Source organism: Xenopus tropicalis, chromosome 9, assembly GCF_000004195.4.
Source record: "Xenopus tropicalis strain Nigerian chromosome 9, UCB_Xtro_10.0, whole genome shotgun sequence".
Classification (NCBI taxonomy): Eukaryota; Metazoa; Chordata; class Amphibia; order Anura; family Pipidae; genus Xenopus; species Xenopus tropicalis.
In genome coordinates, this window is record NC_030685.2 from 3,758,755 (window position 1) to 3,779,015 (window position 20,261).

General features: G+C 46.4%; 2 protein-coding genes across 2 annotated transcripts in view; one reads left to right on the forward strand and one right to left on the reverse strand.

The window, feature by feature from the left end:
- The window catches only part of h2ac14 (H2A clustered histone 14), a 1,193,713-nt gene that overhangs the window by 700,154 nt on the left and 473,298 nt on the right, over positions 1-20,261 (reverse strand).
- The window catches only part of LOC108645272 (oocyte zinc finger protein XlCOF7.1-like), a 40,149-nt gene continuing 25,217 nt past the window's right edge, over positions 5,330-20,261 (forward strand). The window contains exons 1-4 of the mRNA XM_031892988.1: positions 5,330-5,446; positions 5,557-5,694; positions 5,792-5,918; positions 10,324-12,980. Coding sequence (XP_031748848.1) covers positions 5,330-5,446; positions 5,557-5,694; positions 5,792-5,918; positions 10,324-12,980 — 3,039 coding nt within the window. The remainder of the gene's footprint in view (positions 5,447-5,556; positions 5,695-5,791; positions 5,919-10,323; positions 12,981-20,261) is intronic.

Below are 20,261 nucleotides of genomic sequence, written 5' to 3' on the forward strand. Positions count from 1 at the left end.
TATAGTTCTCCTTTAAAGGGCAATTTCACCTTCATTAGCAAAACAATACAAAACACATAAAATCAAACCCCCAGAAATGTGTTCAAACTTAACATAAGCTGCCAAATTTTATAAAATGGGAGTGGCATTTAGTGGGTGTGGTCACGAAAAAGGGCATGGCCGAAAAATTTTCACTGCGCTATGTGTGCCATTTCTTTTTGTCTCTCTTTCCATTTTTCAAATGTTGGGAGGACTGGGAAACTGGGCAGCAAACTGGGAAATGGGGTTCAATGGTGCAAAGTTCTGCCCTTTGGTAGAAATAATATAAACGTGAGCTATCTACTGAATGGGAGTGAGTTGGGGGGATCCTTAAAGGAGACATATTGGATAAATGGGAAAACCCTACTTTTGTAGGCAATTATGAATAATATCCGGTGCTGGTTTCCCTTTGGGCTAAACATTAACCCTATCTGTAACAATGGCCCCTTTATTGGAGCTCCCTATAGATCCTCTCAGGTCCCTGTCTGGGTTTCACATGAGGGGTGGGCGTGTCCTAACGGTCCCTGCCAGAAGCACAGTAGGAGAGGGAGAGCCAATCACAGCCCTGCACTCACACAAGCACAGACAGGCTTCAGTTCCCTATCAGGTCAGCCTAGCTGCTGATTGGTTCCTATCCTACAGTGCAGGGTACGGAGGGCCGCCGGCTCCCCAGCTCATCCAGAGAATTCAGCCAGCAGGAAGTGGAACAGATGGGCGGGGCTAGTGGGTTTTGTGCAAATTTCTCAATAAATCAGTCCAATACACAACTTTTTTTAGCACAATCCTTCTATATCTAGGGGAGTATAATTCCCTGGTACATTGTTAATTTTTATAGGATATGTCTCCTTTAATGGGGAAGGGTCTGGGGGTTTGTGTAGATAACAAGTTGTCTAATTCCAGGCAGTGTCATTCTGTGGCTACTAAAGCAAATAAAGTGCTGTCTTGTATAAACAGGGCATTGACTCAAGGGATGAGACATAATTTTGCCCCTTTATAGGTCCCTGGTAAGGCCTCACCCTGAGTATGGGGGGCAGTAACAGTGAGTATGGGGGGCAGTAACAGTGAGTATGGGGGGCGGTAACAGTGAGTATGGGGGGGCGGTAACAGTGAGTATGGGGGGCCGGTAACAGTGAGTATGGGGGGCAGTGACAGTGAGTATGGGGGGTAGTGACAGTGAGTATGGGGGGCAGTGACAGTGAGTATGGGGGGGGCAGTGACAGTGAGTATGGGGGGGGCAGTGACAGTGAGTATGGGGGGGGCAGTGACAGTGAGTATGGGGGGGCAGTGACAGTGAGTATGGGGGGCAGTGACAGTGAGTATGGGGGGCAGTGACAGTGAGTATGGGGGGCAGTGACAGTGAGTATGGGGGGCAGTGACAGTGAGTATGGGGGGGCAGTGACAGTGAGTATGGGGGGCAGTGACAGTGAGTATGGGGGGGCAGTGACAGTGAGTATGGGGGGCAGTGACAGTGAGTATGGGGGGCAGTGACAGTGAGTATGGGGGGGCAGTGACAGTGAGTATGGGGGGGCAGTGACAGTGAGTATGGGGGGGCAGTGACAGTGAGTATGGGGGGGCAGTGACAGTGAGTATGGGGGGGGCAGTGACAGTGAGTATGGGGGGGGCAGTGACAGTGAGTATGGGGGGCAGTGACAGTGAGTATGGGGGGGCAGTGACAGTGAGTATGGGGGGCAGTGACAGTGAGTATGGGGGGCAGTGACAGTGAGTATGGGGGGCAGTGACAGTGAGTATGGGGGGGCAGTGACAGTGAGTATGGGGGGCAGTGACAGTGAGTATGGGGGGCAGTGACAGTGAGTATGGGGGGGGCAGTGACAGTGAGTATGGGGGGGGCAGTGACAGTGAGTATGGGGGGCAGTGACAGTGAGTATGGGGGGCAGTGACAGTGAGTATGGGGGGCAGTGACAGTGAGTATGGGGGGGGCAGTGACAGTGAGTATGGGGGGGGCAGTGACAGTGAGTATGGGGGGCAGTAACAGTGAGTATGGGGGGCAGTTTTGGGCTCCAGTCCTTAAGAAGGGATTTGTGGGGAAATTCTGCATTTTGCTTTTGTTAAATGTTTTCACAAAATTGTGGCGACAATTCACTGCAACAAAAATATCTGCCGAGAAAAACGCCCATTGGGTTTAATGCATCTGGGGTGAAAAAAGAGTTGCACATTTCACTGATTTTTCAGCAGTTTTGTGAATTTTCCGGTGAAGGGAAAGGGGACAGATTGGCTCATCTCTATATACCAGGGAGCTGCGCTCACACTGTGTAACCTACTAAGCTAGCCAATAGAAGCTCTTCCCTACTGATCTATGGCTAACTCAGTACCACACTCACCTACTGGCTTATGGATTCCCTCATATTCTCCTTACAGTCTTGTTACAGGGACACATTGTGGGAAAAACACTATTGTGCCAATGAATTGTACTCCTCTAAATACAGAAGGAATGGGCTTTATAAAGTAGTGTTTCCGGCTGATTTATTGGAAATTTCTCTAAAACCCCCACTCCCACCTTATCTCATACCTGAGAGCCGGGGGGGGGGGGGGGGGAGCAGAGATCTAAATGTAACAATGGAGAAAGCAGACCCCGCAGCCCAGGTCTCCCAGCCCCCCCCACCCTGTGACCACAGGGGCTGCTTCCTTGATTGTTACACCATTGGCCAAACACAGTTTGTGGCCACACCCCCAAAATATCGCACTAAGCGCTGCAGGGCAGACTGTGGCCCCCAATCATTTCATGACAGAGGCAGTTGATCCCCCAACCGCTCTCCCCATAACAATGAGACCTCCCCATAACAATGAGACCTCCCCATAACACTGAGACCTCCCCATAACAGTGAGACCTCCCCATAACAATGAGAGCTCCCCATAACAATGAGACCTCCCCATAACAGTGAGACCTCCCCATAACAGTGAGACCTCCCCATAACAGTGAGACCTCCCCATAACACTGAGACCTCCCCATAACAGTGAGACCTCCCCATAACAGTGAGACCTCCCCATAACACTGAGACCTCCCCATAACAGTGAGACCTCCCCATAACAGTGAGACCTCCCCATAACACTGAGACCTCCCCATAACAGTGAGACCTCCCCATAACAGTGAGACCTCCCCATAACACTGAGACCTCCCCATAACAGTGAGACCTCCCCATCCCTTGGGCTCCAGGCAGCAGTGCTTTAAATACTGCGAGGAAATTGTGTCACAGTCTCAGCGGCGCAACTATCATGCACTGGGCCCCCCTGCAAAAAATCTCCACTCAATTGCCCACCTGGGATCCCCCTCCCACCGGCACGTAGGGGATCATTTGGAAAAGGGAGAGTGTGACCATGGGATCAGCTTCCGCTAAAGTTACCCCACTGCAGCCAAATTGGCCGGAAAAAGGGACATTAAGGGGCAGATTTACTAAAACGTCCTGATTTCGACTAAATACGTTTTCCTGAATACCCGATATTTATTTAAAAAAGCCCCAGGGAAGAGTCGCTGCAAAAATCCTGAATTTATCGAATACCTGCAGTGAAAACAATCAAGTTTTCAGACAAAACCCAGCGAAATCTCAAAAGGTTCGAGACAAGAGAAAGAACTTCAAGGAAAGGGGAGGGGCCTTTGCCATTGGCTTCTACATGAACTCAGCGAGTTTAATCTGGGGAATTGTTGGGTTTGGATTTTTTAGCTGTTTAGACGCAAAGTAAATCTTGGAAAGTCGCAGTGTTTTTTCTCTGAGACTTTTTTAAAACAAATCAGAATCGAGTTATTGAGTAAATGAGCCCCCAAAAGTGAATCCTGATCCCCGGTTGGGTGACAGACATCAGGGCTGCCCCATATAAAGCAGGACTGTAGGGAGGTATGAAATGGATTCAGAATATTGCATTAACCCCAGGCATGATATACATATGGGCATGTTAGACTACAACTCCCAGCAGCCCCAAGGCACCCTGAGAGTTCTAGTTTAGGGAGGAAGTGCAGCAGCGAATGGCAGCCCCCACATCACATGACACAGTAGTACAATCACACAGCAGGTGCAGCAGGAAGAAGGGGGCAGTGCAGGGAGTTTGGGATGGAGAGGCTGGAACAGCAGCAAAGAGGGGGAAATAGGGAGCTTCATTCTACACTAGTCAGTCCCATTGCATGCTGGGTATTGTAGTTTTACAGTAACCTTGGCAGTAGGCAAACTGTTACACAAAAACTACATTACCCAGCATGCATAGGGAGAGGCAGGCCAGGTACACTAGGTGGGAAAAGGGAACATTGGTGAGTTTCCAAACTACAAACCTGCAGAGCCCCCCCCCCCCCCCCCAAACTGTTATGTGCAGAGATCCCAATAAACAAGAAGGTTATTGGCTCAATTACTGGATTGGAGTGTTGGTACAGTTTTCTATGTGTTGCTAAGCATCGGGCTCCAGGGAAACGGAGTTAACAGACTGCACCACTTTACATTTTGAAGATTGGGAAATATTGTTTAAGGGCTCCAAGAACTAGCCTGAATCCATACCTTGGTGCATTTGTACTGAAAACCTGCCTGAGCTGTAGCCTGTTAGCCCAGTGTGGCAGCAACACCATCAGCCTGGCAACCCTGAAGGGGTTAATATCATGAAAAGCTCAGTTATTCCTACACTTACACAACTATCTGTGAGTTTTCCCTCTGTCCCTAACTCTGCAGTCTGTGAGTTTTCCCTCTGTCCCTAACTCTGCAGTCTGTGAGTTTTCCCTCTGTCCCTAACTCTGTGTCCCGCCCTTGTGCTCACTGATCCAATCATTCTTCTCCGCTGCTCTCTGTCCCGCCCACATTCCCCTCCCAGCCAATGAGTGAGTGTCCCAGCTCCTCAGTTCCCTCCCTCACAGCTACAGGCAGCAGAGCAGTGTGGGAAAGAGGTGAGTAAGGGAGCGGGGCTGCACTAATGGTGGCACTAAAGGAGCAGTGTTACCTTGTTGTTCCCAACACATGAGCTGATTCCCAGGGACACTTTGCTACTGAGTCAGTGCAGTTTCTGTGGCAGCTCCAAGCCCAACCCACCCACCATAAGTGAATTCCTCTCCCATTTGGTACCAAGGCCCCCCTGCAGCCTGAGGGGAAGCACTGAGGGGCCCATTCTTGGCAGGAAAGGGAAAGTGTTGATTGGCAGACATTGCATCATTAGAGGGAAGTTTAACAGGGGATTGTGGGATTGGTAGTTCAGCCCATGGCTAGACTAGTTATTCTATTCCCTGCTTGGAATTGTTTTGGGGGATATTGCTGGGAATAATCCCCTATAGAAATGTGTAAGTGCTTAATTCCACTTCCAGGCCCCTCCCTCCCACAAGGAGCCAATGGGAATGTGGGAGGAAGCGAGTGACCCAGTGATGGGGAAGAAGGATAAAAATGAGGAGCGGAAGGAGAGAATCCTGAATCTCACACTGGAGATTATCTATCTGCTGACTGGAGAGGTGAGGGGGGCACTGTGAGTGGCACAGTGAGAAGAGACTGTCTGTCTGTACAAAGGGGGTCTCTCTGCTGCGTTACACACTCATCATTCTCTCTCCCTCTCAATACATAGGGCTACGTCATCCCTAAGAAGAAGAGCCCAACTGTGGGTTTGGGGGCCCTGCATGCCCCTGGCTCCGTCATACAGAAGGAAAATGACAAGAAGATCCTGGAACTCATCTCCAACATCATCCAGCTGCTGACTGGAGAGGTGGGTGCGGCCCCCCAATCCCCCCTTATTGTTTAGTAACAGTGTATGATAATCCCTTTCTCTGGCTGGGGGATGACTGTAACATTGTGTGTGCCAGGTTGCCATAAGGTGTGAGGATGTTTCCATCTATTTTTCCTTGGAGGAGTGGGAGTATATAAAAGGAAACAAGGCCCTTTACAGGGAAGGGATAAAGGAGGAGGAGCCCCAGCAGCTCCGCCCACTGGGTGAGTAATGGTTTCTATCATATACAGAGCATAGAATGCAGGATATCAGGCCGTTTAAGAGGCACATGGAAAGTCAGTAGTAACATATATTTAGTCATGTCTCTTCTGTGCACGACTTAAATAAACAACTAGCAGGGAGGTACATTTATTTAGCACAAAGGGTTAAACTTGCTGCAACTGCTGGGGGGAGGAGCTATAGAGGGGCCTGTAGGACACTGACTGATAAGCAGCTGCAATAGATGTTTATGGAAGGGGACTTTAGGGTCCCAGTGATGTTGCGGGGGGGGGGGGGGACCAATAATCAGTCATTCCCTTGCTAAAAAGTTCAAATAGATCCTGATACAAACAGCTGCCGTTACTCTATAATAATCAGTTCATATAAATAGTTCCATTAATTAATGTGCTAATAAGTCAGCCAGAAGTGATTGCAGGAATCTATGTTCTAGGGATGGGATTGCCACCTAGCAACAGCTAATGGAGGCCTCAAACTACGGCCTGCGGGCCGGATCTGGCCCCCCAGGGTAATTTACCCAGCCCCCACTGTGTCCTCACTCCTGGCAGTGGAGAGAGAATACTCATCGGGGAGCGGGGGGGAAAGAGAGGATGGATGGACTGAGCGGGGGGAGCTGGAAGAGTGAGGATGCAGGGGGAGCAGGAGAGGGAGGATGCAGGGGCGTGCCCTAGTTTGACCCAGCAGGGAGCTGGAGGGGGGGAGAGACACTAGTCTGGCCCCCCAACAGTCTGAGGGAGCATGAACTGACCCCTTACTTAAAAAGTTTGAGGACCCCTGAGCTAATGGGTTTGGCTGCAGCCTTCTGAATATACACTGGAAACATTTGTTTTTACCCCTACAGCCATGTTTCTGCTTTCTCCTTCTGACGTGCTTGTGCCTTTAATATGTGGGAGCAAACACAGGTCTGCTCAGTGCTGATTGGACAGTACAGAGCAGGAAGGGGAGGAGCTGAAGTGGGAAGTTAGATTTTTTACTGGGAGTCAATCCTGAATTTTAAAAGTTAATGGAAATACTATAAGGACATGTGTTGCCCTGTATTGAAGTCTGTTCCCGAGGGCTCTGTGAATCAAGAGAGGCACAAAGGCCTCTGTACTTGCCCCTTAGATTGGAATGATGTTGGGATGAATATATTTATTTCTCTGAAATCCCATAATAGATGTCTATGGTAGGAGATTACATACAGCAAACTCTATAGATACTATATGTCCTTGATGAGCCAGTCTGTCCGATATACATTTTTATATTCCTTGAATGTTTTTAGCTCTGAGCAATAGGTTTCTGTGAGGGGCCTGTCTCTGAAGCAAAACTGCCTCTTAGCAATATATGGTATGGGGGTATGGCTTTCCTGCTGGCCATCTGTAGTACTGGGACTGGATATGGGGCAAGTTAAACTGCTAATTCTGCAGCCATGAGCTCTAGTAAATGTACCCGGTAATGTTCTGAATTGGGTACCGGAACCCTTTTATTGTTCTGGTGTTGTCGCCAAGCGAGCGGATCTTCACCCGATTTCCCCACCTATGGGTGGGCAATATCGGGGAGGCATGTAGGCGAATTCGATCGTTTGGCCCTGGGGTGGCAATATTATTGGTGGCAATGGGGCAGTCGGTTCGGGGACCACATCGGCTCGTTAATCTGACTGGATTTTCTAACCTTGCCGATCGATATCTGGCCAATGTCGGGCCAGATATCGGTCGACCAGGACCCGCGGTTCTGCCGCTACACATCAGTCCAAGGGACCCATATCAGCAGCTACTATCGGCCCGTGTATGGGGACCTTAACTCTTAAAGAAGAAAGAACGGCTAAGTCACTTAGGGGTGCGCACTCTAATGCGCAAGCACCGGCCCAGGGATTTTTCCGGCAGAGCGAACATGGGAGAAGGAAGCGCTCACTGCAGGTACCTGGGGCTGGGGCAGTTTTCTCTATACGGGGGCACCAGCCCGGGGTACAAGATAAAAAACTTAGTGGCTCCCTGTGGGAAGAGTCACCTAGGGACCTACTGGCCTCTAAATTTATTTATATTGCCTATTGGCCAACATGAAGAATAGTTGAAAGATCTAATTATCCTTTTATTTTGAATTGCACATATAGATATTCACAACAGGTCCAATAGCCAACAGCTTGCCTGAGTGCAGGTAAAAATGATATCTATATATTTATGTTTATATTCAGCACTTGCTGAGTGTGACCGGTCCAACTGACCCATCTTCTCTCCAAGGGATCTCCTGGAGATCTTCCCTCTTTTGAAAGCATTTAATAAGACGTCTAGTCTGTGTGGATGAGGGGGATACAATGCAGATACTTGTACAGGTGATATCTGTAAAGAAAGGGAAAGACCCTTTAACTGCCCTGAAAACCAGGGATCTGTATAACCAAAGCCTTCCCTGATTCCCTTTATAGAGAAGGTGAGAATGGCAGGATGGGGGGTGTTGGGAGGCAGAGTAGCCCTGTTTAATAGGGATTAGGGGCTCTTTTGATAACATATTTATGACAGTAAAGTGAGGCCAAACATGGAGGGGGAGTAACATTAAGGCAGATTTAGAGTCAGTCAGTGCCGGTCACATGGTGGAAGGTTTGGCCAATAAATAGAGCTGCTCTCTAGAGCCAATTAGGAAGCAATAAGAGAGATTCAAGGCAAAGACTTATTATCTAGGCCTTCTTGGTCCACAGTGACTAATAGACAGACCAATAGCATTGGCCACTTTGAACTGGACGGTGGAAAGAACTAAGCCAATATATTTGTATATAAGGCCTGATTACCCAAAATGCCGACTGGCGGAGGAACTGGAGCAGGTAGATGTTACTGGGCCTCATAGCAAATTTATATTAAGGCCACACCCCAATTACCACACCCCATTTTTTTTTTTCAAAAAATACTCCTTTTATATAGTTGAAATGGTGGGATCAGACGCAAAATGTGCTATACCCTCAACTCCTACGTATACACAGTGCCCCCAATAAACAGTGCCCCCATACACGGTGCCCCCATACACAGTACCCCCATACACAGTGCCCCCAATAAACAGTGCCCCCATACACCTTGCCCCCATATACAGTACCACCCATACACAGTGCCCCCCATAGAAAGTGCTCCCATAGACAGTACCCCCAATTGCCCCCATAGACAGTGCCCCCCCTAAGTCGTTGTCTTTTTTCTCAGCTCCTTCTTCTTCTGCGGATCCTTGTGCAGTAGCGACAGGCACTTTTATAAGGTTGCACCCTGTGCGTACGTGTGACGTCAATACATATGGGGCACAACCTTATAAAAGGGCCTGTCACTGCTGCACAAGGAGCAGAAGCGCCCAGCTCCAGCCAGTGCACCCAGCTGTCCCGAACACTTCAATGAATGTCCCACATTTCTGTAATAGATTATAGAAATGTGGGACATTCATTGAACTATCTGGGACAGCGGGGTGCGCTATTAACCGGGACAGTCCCGTGGAAAGCATGACAGTTGGGGGGTATGGGAGTATCCATGTGGGACTGATCCCTCCCTGGGGCAGCCAAATGAGGGGGAAAGGAAGGAGGAGTCTAACATCGCTCTTTTTCTTCAGAACAGAGAAAAAATGTCTCTCCTCATGTTTAAAATATAAAAGAGATTACACTCTCCATTTTTTTGTGGTATTTGGAAGGAAACTGAGGTGGAAACATCATGGAGTCTGTAGCAGATACAGAAACTGCATCCATGAACACTGAGGTAATAAAATTAGCTACGCCCCTTCCTGCTCTAATACTGTCCAATCAGCGCTGAGCAGATGCACAAGCACGTCAGAAGGGGAAAGCAGAAACATGGCTGTAGGGGTAAAATACATTTTCCCAGCGTATCTTCGGGAGGCTGCAGCCAAACCCATTAGCTGTTGCTAGGTGGCAATCTCCCATAGAACAAACTTCATTGGGGGTCAGTGGAGTTTGCCCTAAGTTTAACCCCTCCCCCCTACCTGCCCCTTATTGCTTGATTTGGCAGTTATGTAAATGTTACCGTTAGTTTCTCTGTTATATTTCACAGTCGTTAGTCAAACCCTTTAATGACTGTAGCGCTTGTCCTGTAACTCTATTTGCTTATTGGCAGAATAATTAGGGACTCACTGAATCCAGGATTGGGTTTGGGATTCGGCCAGGATTGGCCTTTTCAGCAGGATTCGGATTCGGCCCAATCCATGCTCCTGGCGGAACCCAATCCCAGTCCTTAAATCACGTGACTTTTTGTCACATAAACACGGAAGTTGAAAACCCCCCGTTCTCTTTGAACCTTCCGTATTTTATTTTACATGTGGAAATTAGGATTCAGTATTCGGCCGAATCTTTCATGAAATGATTTCCCTAAAACAAATAATGACAAAATACAAGTTATTTCCCTCAGATATATCTCTGATCTCTATCCTTCCCTTTAGCAGCCTGTGAGTATAAAGATGGGAGCGATGTTACAGCACATACGGAAGCAACTTTATGTTGTAATAATGATGGGAATCTCACAAACCCTGATGTTTCTCCAGCGGAACAGCCCCCACCGGCCAATGGGATTAAAGAGGAAGCGGCTTCATGTGAAGTGGGAAACCAATCAGATTGCAGCATTAATCCCCTTACAGAACACATACAGGGAACAGACACCCCTACTCCTATCATGGGGTGCAGCCTGAATAACAGCTCGGCAGTTAATTATGCATCAAATGATGTAAAGGAGGACTTAATTTCTTCATGGGGAGGGGGAAACCAATCAGATTGCAGCATTAATCCCCTTACAGAACAGATACAGGGAACAGACACACCTACTCCTATCATGGGGTGCAGCCTGAATAACAGCTCGGCAGTTAATTATGCATCAAATGATGTAAAGGAGGACTTAATTTCTTCATGGGGAGGGGGAAACCAATCAGATTGCAGCATTAATCCCCTTACAGAACAGATACAGGGAACAGACATACCTACTCCTATCATGGGGAGCAGCCTGAATACCTTACAAATGACAGGTAATAATCATGATGAAAATTCCCACATAACAAAAAATACATTACGTAGGAAATACAGCTGCAATGAGTGTCAGATACATTTTAGTAATAAGAGAGACTTTGATAAACACCAGAGAACCCACAAAAGAGAGAACCTTTTTTCTTGTTCTGATTGTGGGAAATGTTTTTCAAACCGATTTGAACTTGATGGTCATCAAGGGACTCACACAGGGGAGAAACCATTTTCATGTTCTGAATGTGAGAAATGTTTTTCAAAAAAATATAATCTTATTTCTCATCAAAGGACTCACACAGGGGAGAAACCATTTTCATGTTCTGAATGTGGGAAATGTTTTTCAAAACGATATAACCTTATTTCTCATCAAAGGATTCACACAGCGGAGAAACCATTTTTATGTTCTGAATGTGGGGAATGTTTCACAAACCAATCACTCCTTAAAACTCATCATAGAACCCACATGGGGATGAAACCATTTCCTTGCTTTGAATGTGGGAAATGTTTTTCAAACGAATCTGAGCTTGATCGTCATCAAAGGACTCACACAGGGGAGAGACCATTTTCTTGTTCTGAATGTAGGAAATGTTTTTTAACTAAATCTAATCTAGATCGTCATCAAAGGACTCACACAGGGGAGAAACCATTTTCTTGTTCTGAATGTGGGAAATGTTTTTCACAGCAATATGACCTGAAAGTTCATCATAGAACCCACACAGGTGAGAAACCATTTTCATGTTCTGAATGTGGAAAATGTTTTTCAGGCCAATCCGACCTTAAAATTCATTATAGAGCCCACACAGGGGAGAAACCATTTTCTTGTTCTGAATGTGGTAAATGTTTTTTAAGAAAATCTCATCTAGATCGTCATCAAAGGACTCACAAAGGGGAGAAACCATTTTCTTGCTCTGAATGTGGGAAATGTTTTTCACAGCAATATGACCTAAAAGTTCATCATAGAACCCACACAGGTGAGAAACCATTTTCATGTTCTGAATGTGGAAAATGTTTTTCAGAGCAATACGACCTGAAAATTCATTATAGAACCCACACAGGGGAGAAACCATTTTCATGTTCTGAATGTGGGAAATGTTTCTCAAGCAAATTTTATCATGATTGCCATCAAAGGATCCACACAGGGGAGAAGCCATTTTCTTGTTTTGAATGTGGTAAATGTTTTTTAAGAAAATCTTGTCTAGATCGTCATCAAAGGACTCACAAAGGGGAGAAACCATTTTCTTGTTCTGAATGTGGGAAAAGTTTTTCAGAGCAATATGACCTGAAAATTCATTATAGAACCCACACAGGGGAGAAACCATTTTCATGTTCTGAATGTGGGAAATGTTTTTCAGAGCAATACGACCTGAAAATTCATTATAGAACCCACACAGGTGAGAAACCATTTTCGTGTTCTGAATGTGGGAAATGTTTCTCAAGCAAATTTTATCGTGATTGCCATCAAAGGACCCACACAGGGGAGAAACCATTTTCTTGTTCTGAATGTGGGAAATGTTTTTTAAGTAAATCTTATCTAGATCGTCATCAAAGGACTCACAAAGGGGAGAAACCATTTTCTTGTTCTGAATGTGGGAAATATTTTTCACAACAATCCCACCTTAAAATTCATTATAAAACCCACACAGGGGAGAAACCATTTTCATGTTCTGAATGTGGGAAATGTTTTTCAGAGCAATACGACCTGAAAATTCATTATAGAACCCACACAGGGGAGAAACCATTTTCTTGTTCTGAATGTGGGAAATGTTTTTCACAGCAATCCCACCTTAAAATTCATTATAAAACCCACACAGGGGAGAAACCATTTTCTTGTTCTGAATGTGGGAAATGTTTTTCACAGCAATCCAACCTTAAAATTCATTATAAAACCCACACAGGGGAGAAACCATTTTCTTGTTCCAAATGTGGGAAATGTTTTTCAAACAAATCTGAGCTTGATCGCCATCAAAGGACTCACACAGGGGAGAAACCGTTTTTATGTTCTGAATGTGGGAAATGTTTTTCAAGAAAATCTCATCTACATACTCATCAAAGGATTCACACAGGGGAGAAACCATTTTCTTGTTCTGAATGAGGAAAATGGTTTGCATTGAACAGTAGTCTAAAAATACTTTCACAATGAGGAAAACCGTAAACTCGTTATACAAAGGAAGCATCAGGCAAACATTTTCTTTCAAGCAGATTCCATCTTAATATATGTTTCAGTATTTACAGAGAGGAACACATTTGTGCCCCATAAAATATTTCCTTAAGAGAATCCTAAAGACTCCTGATGGGCACTGGGCAATTCTGAGACTGGGGGGCACCAAAGCAGAATGCACCATAAGTACCTTCCCCCGGCACTGGCTCTGCATTGGGAACTGAGGAGCCCTCTGGGATATATCTCCCCCTCCCCCCAGCAGATAATATTCTGGGTTTTATTGAACAAGAAGGGACATATTCCAAGGGGTACGAGCCCCCCAGGGTATCACTTGGGCAGATGCTGTTCCCTAATGCTCACACAGTAGGTAACATAATGGGGATATACCCAGCTGGGAATGACTTGCCGGGTACATAGGCTCTTACTGGGTAAATATAAAGCCTATAACATCATCTTGTCATTATTAACCCAATGTCATTTCCAATGGGGCATTTGTTGAGATGAAAGGAAAGGGGGTTACACCATTATCCTATAAAGGGTCTCTTTACATTAAATCAGTTTTGTGAAAAGCCTTTGTGTCAGTCCGGTTTATTGGTGCAATTTATATTTGTTTTCGTGGTTGTTAATAAGACAATGAATATATATTGTTTATAATTACCCAGTAGTAGAACATTGTACCACGGGAGCCATAGAGCAGAAAGGGAAAATGTGGCCCCGTGATACTGTGGGGGGGATGTAACGGAGCCCTTTGATCATAGAGACGTTGATGTTGCTGTAAGAGAAAACGTTTATTGATAACACATATATGGAGAAGTGCGCATAGACAGTCACTTCTAACCTGTTCCTGGAGAGAGTGGGGCTTTTATAGGGTTTCCTGATGGGACAAAAAGGAGCCCCTACTAATGAGAGGGGAGGGGCTTGGCCAAGGAGCCTTACAGCCTACAGCTAAAAACCATGAAAATATATTTGTTATTATTGTCTGGGCAGGATTTCCCTTTGGAATAATAGGGAGTCACTACCTCTTACAGGATCAGTGGTGGAACTTGTGCCCAAAGAAGTGGAGTTTGCAGCCACAGTAACGTCACACACCAAATGGACTATATATGCAATATATGATTACACAAATACGGGGATTATGGAAAATCATCATCATTTCCATTCTCTGTAATATACGTTCATACAATGGTCATGTCAGCAAGTCAGCACAAGACCCCCATCCCCATAGTGACGCATGGTGGGGGCAGCTTCATGCCCCTTTGAGGCTGCTGTTCATGAGCTGGAACTGGGGCTCTAGTCATGGTGGGCGGAATGATGAATCGCTTCAGTCTTTTTGCCACAAAACCTTCACCATCTGCCGGGAGCTAAAGATGAAGAGGAACTTGACCTTTCAGCCTGACAGTGACCCGAAGCAATGGCTTCACCAAAGGAGGATCAGTGTTCTGGAATGGCCCAGCCAGAGCCCAGGCCTTAATCTGATTGCAATCTGTGGGGCGACCTGACGAGAGCTGTGCCCAGGAGATTCCCTCATAATGTGGCAGCTGTGGAGGAGTGAGCAAAACCTGCCCAGTCCAGATGGGCCAAACTGATAGGCCCGAAACGTGAGTGCTGTAAGCCAATGGAAAGGTACTTGGCATCAATGCAACCGGGTTTGTGTGGGTTTTTGTTCCCTTTTTCACTTAACTGTTTCTGATTTGTTTTTGACTTCTTTGTATTGATGGCAATTCTGCAATAAATGTGGGAAAAGTTTTGACAGGATTTATCTTTTTTTTTTTTTAAATATTTGTCTTTAAATCTGCCATTTTGAAGTGGTGCGTAGACTTTTTATATCCAGTGAATATGTACGTATGCAAGTGTAGGGGATCAGATAACTCTTTTCTCTGTTTCTCCAGTCATCATCCAGTCTAGTTACAGACTGGGGATAAACCTGATTGGCTGGATGACCCAGTGCATTGTTGGGAGAGAGAAGGAGTGCCTAGGTTTGGAGCCAAAAATCAGGGGGGATGCAGCAGTTTATAAAGGGGGTCCCTGTTGGCTTGCCAGCTTTTGAAAGAGAGATCCAGAGTGAGTAGCCAGTGCCAATTGTGTGAGTTCAGACTGCAAAGAGAGATGCTGGTGATTACAGAATCCTCTGTGGAATCTCCGTGTGTGTCCTCTGGTGAGGTTAGGTATTGATCGATTGCCTGCTACGTGGGTGCAGCTGCCTTTCCAAAGGGGAAGGTACTCGGGGCAGGTAGCGCTACCTGGGGGACTTGGGAGCTCTTGGGGAAGGGACTGAATTGAATAAAAGGAGTGGGGTCTCTCCGGATCCAAAGTTTGGACTGGGCAACTAAAGAGACAGTGTCTGGAGTGGATAGACTGCATGGTTCCTCAGGGCAGAATAATCCGTTAACCGAAAAAATTTGTTCCTACCTGAAATTTTCTTTTTTTATGGGTCTGAAAGGCAGCACCAAATGAACGAAGGGTTAATTGTCTGTTTCACTCTGATAGGACAGGAGAAATAGAATAGCCAATTAAATTACATTACAAATATCCCATAGCTCCTCCTTTGCCCCTCAGTGTTTCTAAAAAGCCTCAGAAAAAAAGACCACAACATCTCATGCATAATGATTTATTAGGGTAGAGATATATGTGCTGCCTTTCCGACTCAGGTAGGAACAAATCTTTTCTTTACGTCCTGCAGGCAGCACCAAATGAAGGATATAGCGAGCTAACAAAGGGGGCGGGGAAACTGCCATAGGCTGTATCACGATTGGCTGCTAAGTCAAGTCTGTAGTGTCTGGCAAACGGATGGATGTTGGACCAAGTAGCTGCTTTACACATTTCTTGCACATCCATGGCCGATCTTGTTGTTGTTGAATGAGCTCCTTATTGAGAAGGAGGATCTTTCCCAGCAGCATCATAAGAGCAGGAAATGACATTTTTCACCCAGGAAGCTATAGTAGCTTTCGATGCTTTACAGCCTTTCCGTTTCCCCGCAAAAAGGACAAATAAATGTTCTGATTTTCTGAATTCTATAGACTTATCGATCAACAGACATCTGCGCACATCCAATGACTGCATGTTTAACTGAGAATCCAATGAAAAGGAAGGTAACACAATCTGAGAATTAAAGAAGACATATCCTATAAAAATGATGAATGTACCAGGGAATTATACTCCTCTAGATATAGAAGGATTGTGCTTAAAGTTGTGTTTCTGACTGATTTATTGAGAAATTCCCCCAAACCCCACTAGCCCCGCCCATCTGTGCCACTTCCTGCTGGCTGAATTCTCTGGATGAGCTGGGGAGCCGGCGGCCCTCCGTACCCTGCACTGTAGGATAGGAACCAATCAGCAGCTTGGCTGACCTGATAGGGAACTGAAGCCTGTCTGTGCTTGTGTGAGTGCAGGGCTGTGATTGGCTCTCCCCCTCCTACTGTGCTTCTGGCAGGGACCGTTAGGACACGCCCACCCCTCATGTGAAACCCAGACAGGGACCTGAGAGGATCTATAGGGAGCTCCAATAAAGGGGCCATTGTTACAGATAGGGTTAATGTTTAGCCCAAAGGGAAACCAGCACCGGATATTATTCATAATTGCCTACAGGGTTAGGGGTTTCCCATTTATCCAATATGTCTCCTTTAAGGTTGCTAGATGAAGAGACCTTAGGACGGAAAAAAGGATAATTTTATCCAGAAAGATCTGCCAAGGCTTTCAGCTCACCGACTCTTCTAGCTGAAGAAATGGCAACCAGAAAAGCCATTTTCCAGGTCAAAAATTTCATATTGATGTCTTGTAAGGGTTCAAAGGGTTTCTCGCCCAGCGCTGATAATCCAAGGTTTAAATCCCAGGGAGATAAAACTTCCTTGATTCTAGGCCTCAGTCTTGTGGCCACTTTGAAAAATCTTTTAATCAATGGATTATTAGCCAAATTAACAGAAAGCATGGCTGAGAGAGCCGACACATGGACCTTTAGAGTATTTGGTTTAAGGCCCTTAGAACAACCATACTCTAGGACAGTGCTGTCCAACTGGCGGCCCGCGGGCCGCATGCCCCCCACCTGTCTGGCTGCTTTGATGGTTTACCTTTGTGTAAGCTTTTAATGATATCAGTACTGAGATTAACTGCCCCCCTGCATGGTTCTCACCTCAGAGTCAGGCTGTAATCCCTCTGTACTGTTCAAACATCTAGTCCCCTGTACTGTTCACACCTTTTAATCTCTGCATTTTTTACTCCCTGCAGTGTTCCCACCTCAGGCTCAGGCTGTAATCACCCATATTGTTCTCCTGTTCACACCTCAGGCCTGTGTGTAGGCAGCATAGAGTAGGCAGAGTATGGCAAATAGGCAACAAAGGGCAGGGAGGGTATGGCACATAGGCAGCATAGGGCAGGCAGAGTATGGCACATAGGCAGCATAAGGCAGGGAGGGTATGGCACAAACAGGCAGCATAGGACAGGGAGGGTATTGAACACACAGGCAGGGTAGGGCAGAGTATGGCACACAGGCAGGGTAGGGCAGAGTATGGCACACACAGGCAGAATATGGCAGACACAGGCATCATAGGGCAGGCAGATTATGGCACACACAGGCAGGGTAGGGCAGAGGATGGCACACACAGGCAGGGTAGGGCAGAGGATGGCACACACAGGCAGGGTAGGGCAGAGTATGGCACACACAGGCAGGGTAGGGCAGAGTATGGCACACACAGGCAGGGTAGGGCAGAGTATGGCACACAGGCAGGGTAGAGCAGAGTATGGCACACACAGGCAGCATATGGCAGACACAGGCATCATAGGGCAGGCAGATTATGGCACACACAGGCAGCATGTGGCAGACACCGGCATCATAGGGCAGGCAGAGTATGGCACACACAGGCAGCATATGGCAGACACAGGTATCATGGGGCAGGCAGATTATGGCACACACAGGCAGCATATGGCAGACACAGGCATCATGGGGCAGGCAGAGTATGGCACACACAGGTAGTGTAGGGCAGGCAGAGTGCTGCCTGTGTGTGCCATACTCTTTCTACCCTATGCTGCCTGTCGGAGGTGACCCTACCAGGGGTTTGTTCTGGGAGTTTGTTAGCAGTTGGAAATAGCCAGTAAATGGTCCCTAAGGTATGTAATTATGTACTGGGGGTTGCTGTGCTATCCACAGGGGAGGAGTCATATGGATTTTAGGGTGTGTCTTAATATGACATAATATAATTCACATATGAATGATGGTTGATATCCCTGCAGTGAGGACCAAGCATTTGGGTTTTTGCTGCACTACCACCATTGTGACAAAATGGGTGTGGTTTGAAGTGGGTGTGGTTTAAAAGGGGGAGTGGCTTCCATTAGCAGCCCTCCACCATGTATGCGCGAGAAATTCCGGCCCTCGGCACCGCAGAAGTTGGACAGCACTGCTCTAGGAAATGTAAAATATTGGGAATGGAACATTTCTTAGGGAGAATTTCCTTCTCCAGAGCCCATTTTTGCAAAATCTCCCACACTCTACTATAAATTCTCGATGTTGAAGATTTCCTGGAGTTCAGCAGCGTATCAACTACTTCATCTGAAAGGCCTTGAACACTTAGATTGTCCCTATCAAATCCCAAGCCGTCAGACATAGTGACATAGTCTGTCTGGATTCGGGTGAAGCATCTGGCCTTGACGAAGAAGATCTGCCCTTGCCGGTAACTTCCAAAAAAATCCCTTGCTCAGATGAATTATATCCGTAAAGCAAGCTCTCCTCGGCCAGAATGGGGCAATAAGGATTACTGTTACTCTGCCTTGTCTGATTGGCTGAATGACCCTTGGGATCATAGGAAGAGGAGGAAATACAGTCATGGCCAAAATTGTTGGCACCCCAGAAATTTTTCCAGAAAATCAAGTATTTCTCACAGAAAAGTATTGCAGTAACACGTTTATTCCCTTTGTGTTACATAGTTACATAGGGTTGAAAAAAGACCAGTGTCCATCAAGTTCAACCCATCCAAGTAAACCCAGCACACTTAACCCACACCTACCAATCTATACACTCACATACATACACTATATATACAACCACTAGTACTAACTGTAGGTATTAGTATCACAATAGCCTTGGGTATTCTGCTTGTTCAAGAACTCATCCAGGCCCCTCTTAAAGGGGAACAGAACAAAAAAGGGAGGAAAAAAAGCAAACTGGACTGGACAAAATTATTGGCACCCTTAAAGGAGACATATTGGATAAATGGGAAACCCCTAACCCTGTAGGCAATTATGAATAATATCCGGTGCTGGTTTCCCTTTGGGCTAAACATTAACCCTATCTGTAACAATGGCCCCTTTATTGGAGCTCCCTATAGATCCTCTCAGGTCCCTGTCTGGGTTTCACATGAGGGGTGGGCGTGTCCTAACGGTCCCTGCCAGAAGCACAGTCGGAGGGGGAGAGCCAATCACAGCCCTGCACTCACACAAGCACAGACAGGCTTCAGTTCCCTATCAGGTCAGCCTAGCTGCTGATTGGTTCCTATCCTACAGTGCAGGGTACGGAGGGCCGCCGGCTCCCCAGCTCATCCAGAGAATTCAGCCAGCAGGAAGTGGCACAGATGGGCGGGGCTAGTGGGGGTTTTGTGGAATTTCTCAATAAATCAGTCAGAAACACAACTTTTTAAGCACAATCCTTCTATATCTAGAGGAGTATAATTCCCTGGTACATTCATCATTTTTATAGGATATGTCTCCTTTAATATTTGGTTGCACCCCCTTTGGAAAAAATAACTGAAATCAGTGGCTTCCTACAACCATCAATAAGCTTCTTACACCTCTCAGCGGGAATTTTGGACCCCTCTTCCTTTGCAAACTGCTCCAGGTCCGTTACACAAATTTGTATGCTGAGCAGTATCCTGCCAGCAACCCATTACGGGGTTATTCAAGAGCCCAGGCATGGTATCCCACACATGTAAATGGAATAAAAAGATTCCTGGCTCTTACATTGGCAATGGGACTCGTAGAACGTAACTCTTTAGCTTCCTACTGGGATACCGCTACCGTCCTTTCCATCCCTCTTTTTTCAGCTGTTATGCCAAGAAACTATTAGGAATTAGCCTGAATTTACCCGATATTGCCCACCCCCAGGTAGGGGATATCGGGAGAAGATCCTCTCGGTGCCCTCGGCAGGCGAGCGGATCTTAACGTGTATGGGGGACCTTAAGCGGGGGTTTAGGCTAAAAAACTTTGAGATGTGCGAATGAATTGTAGCCC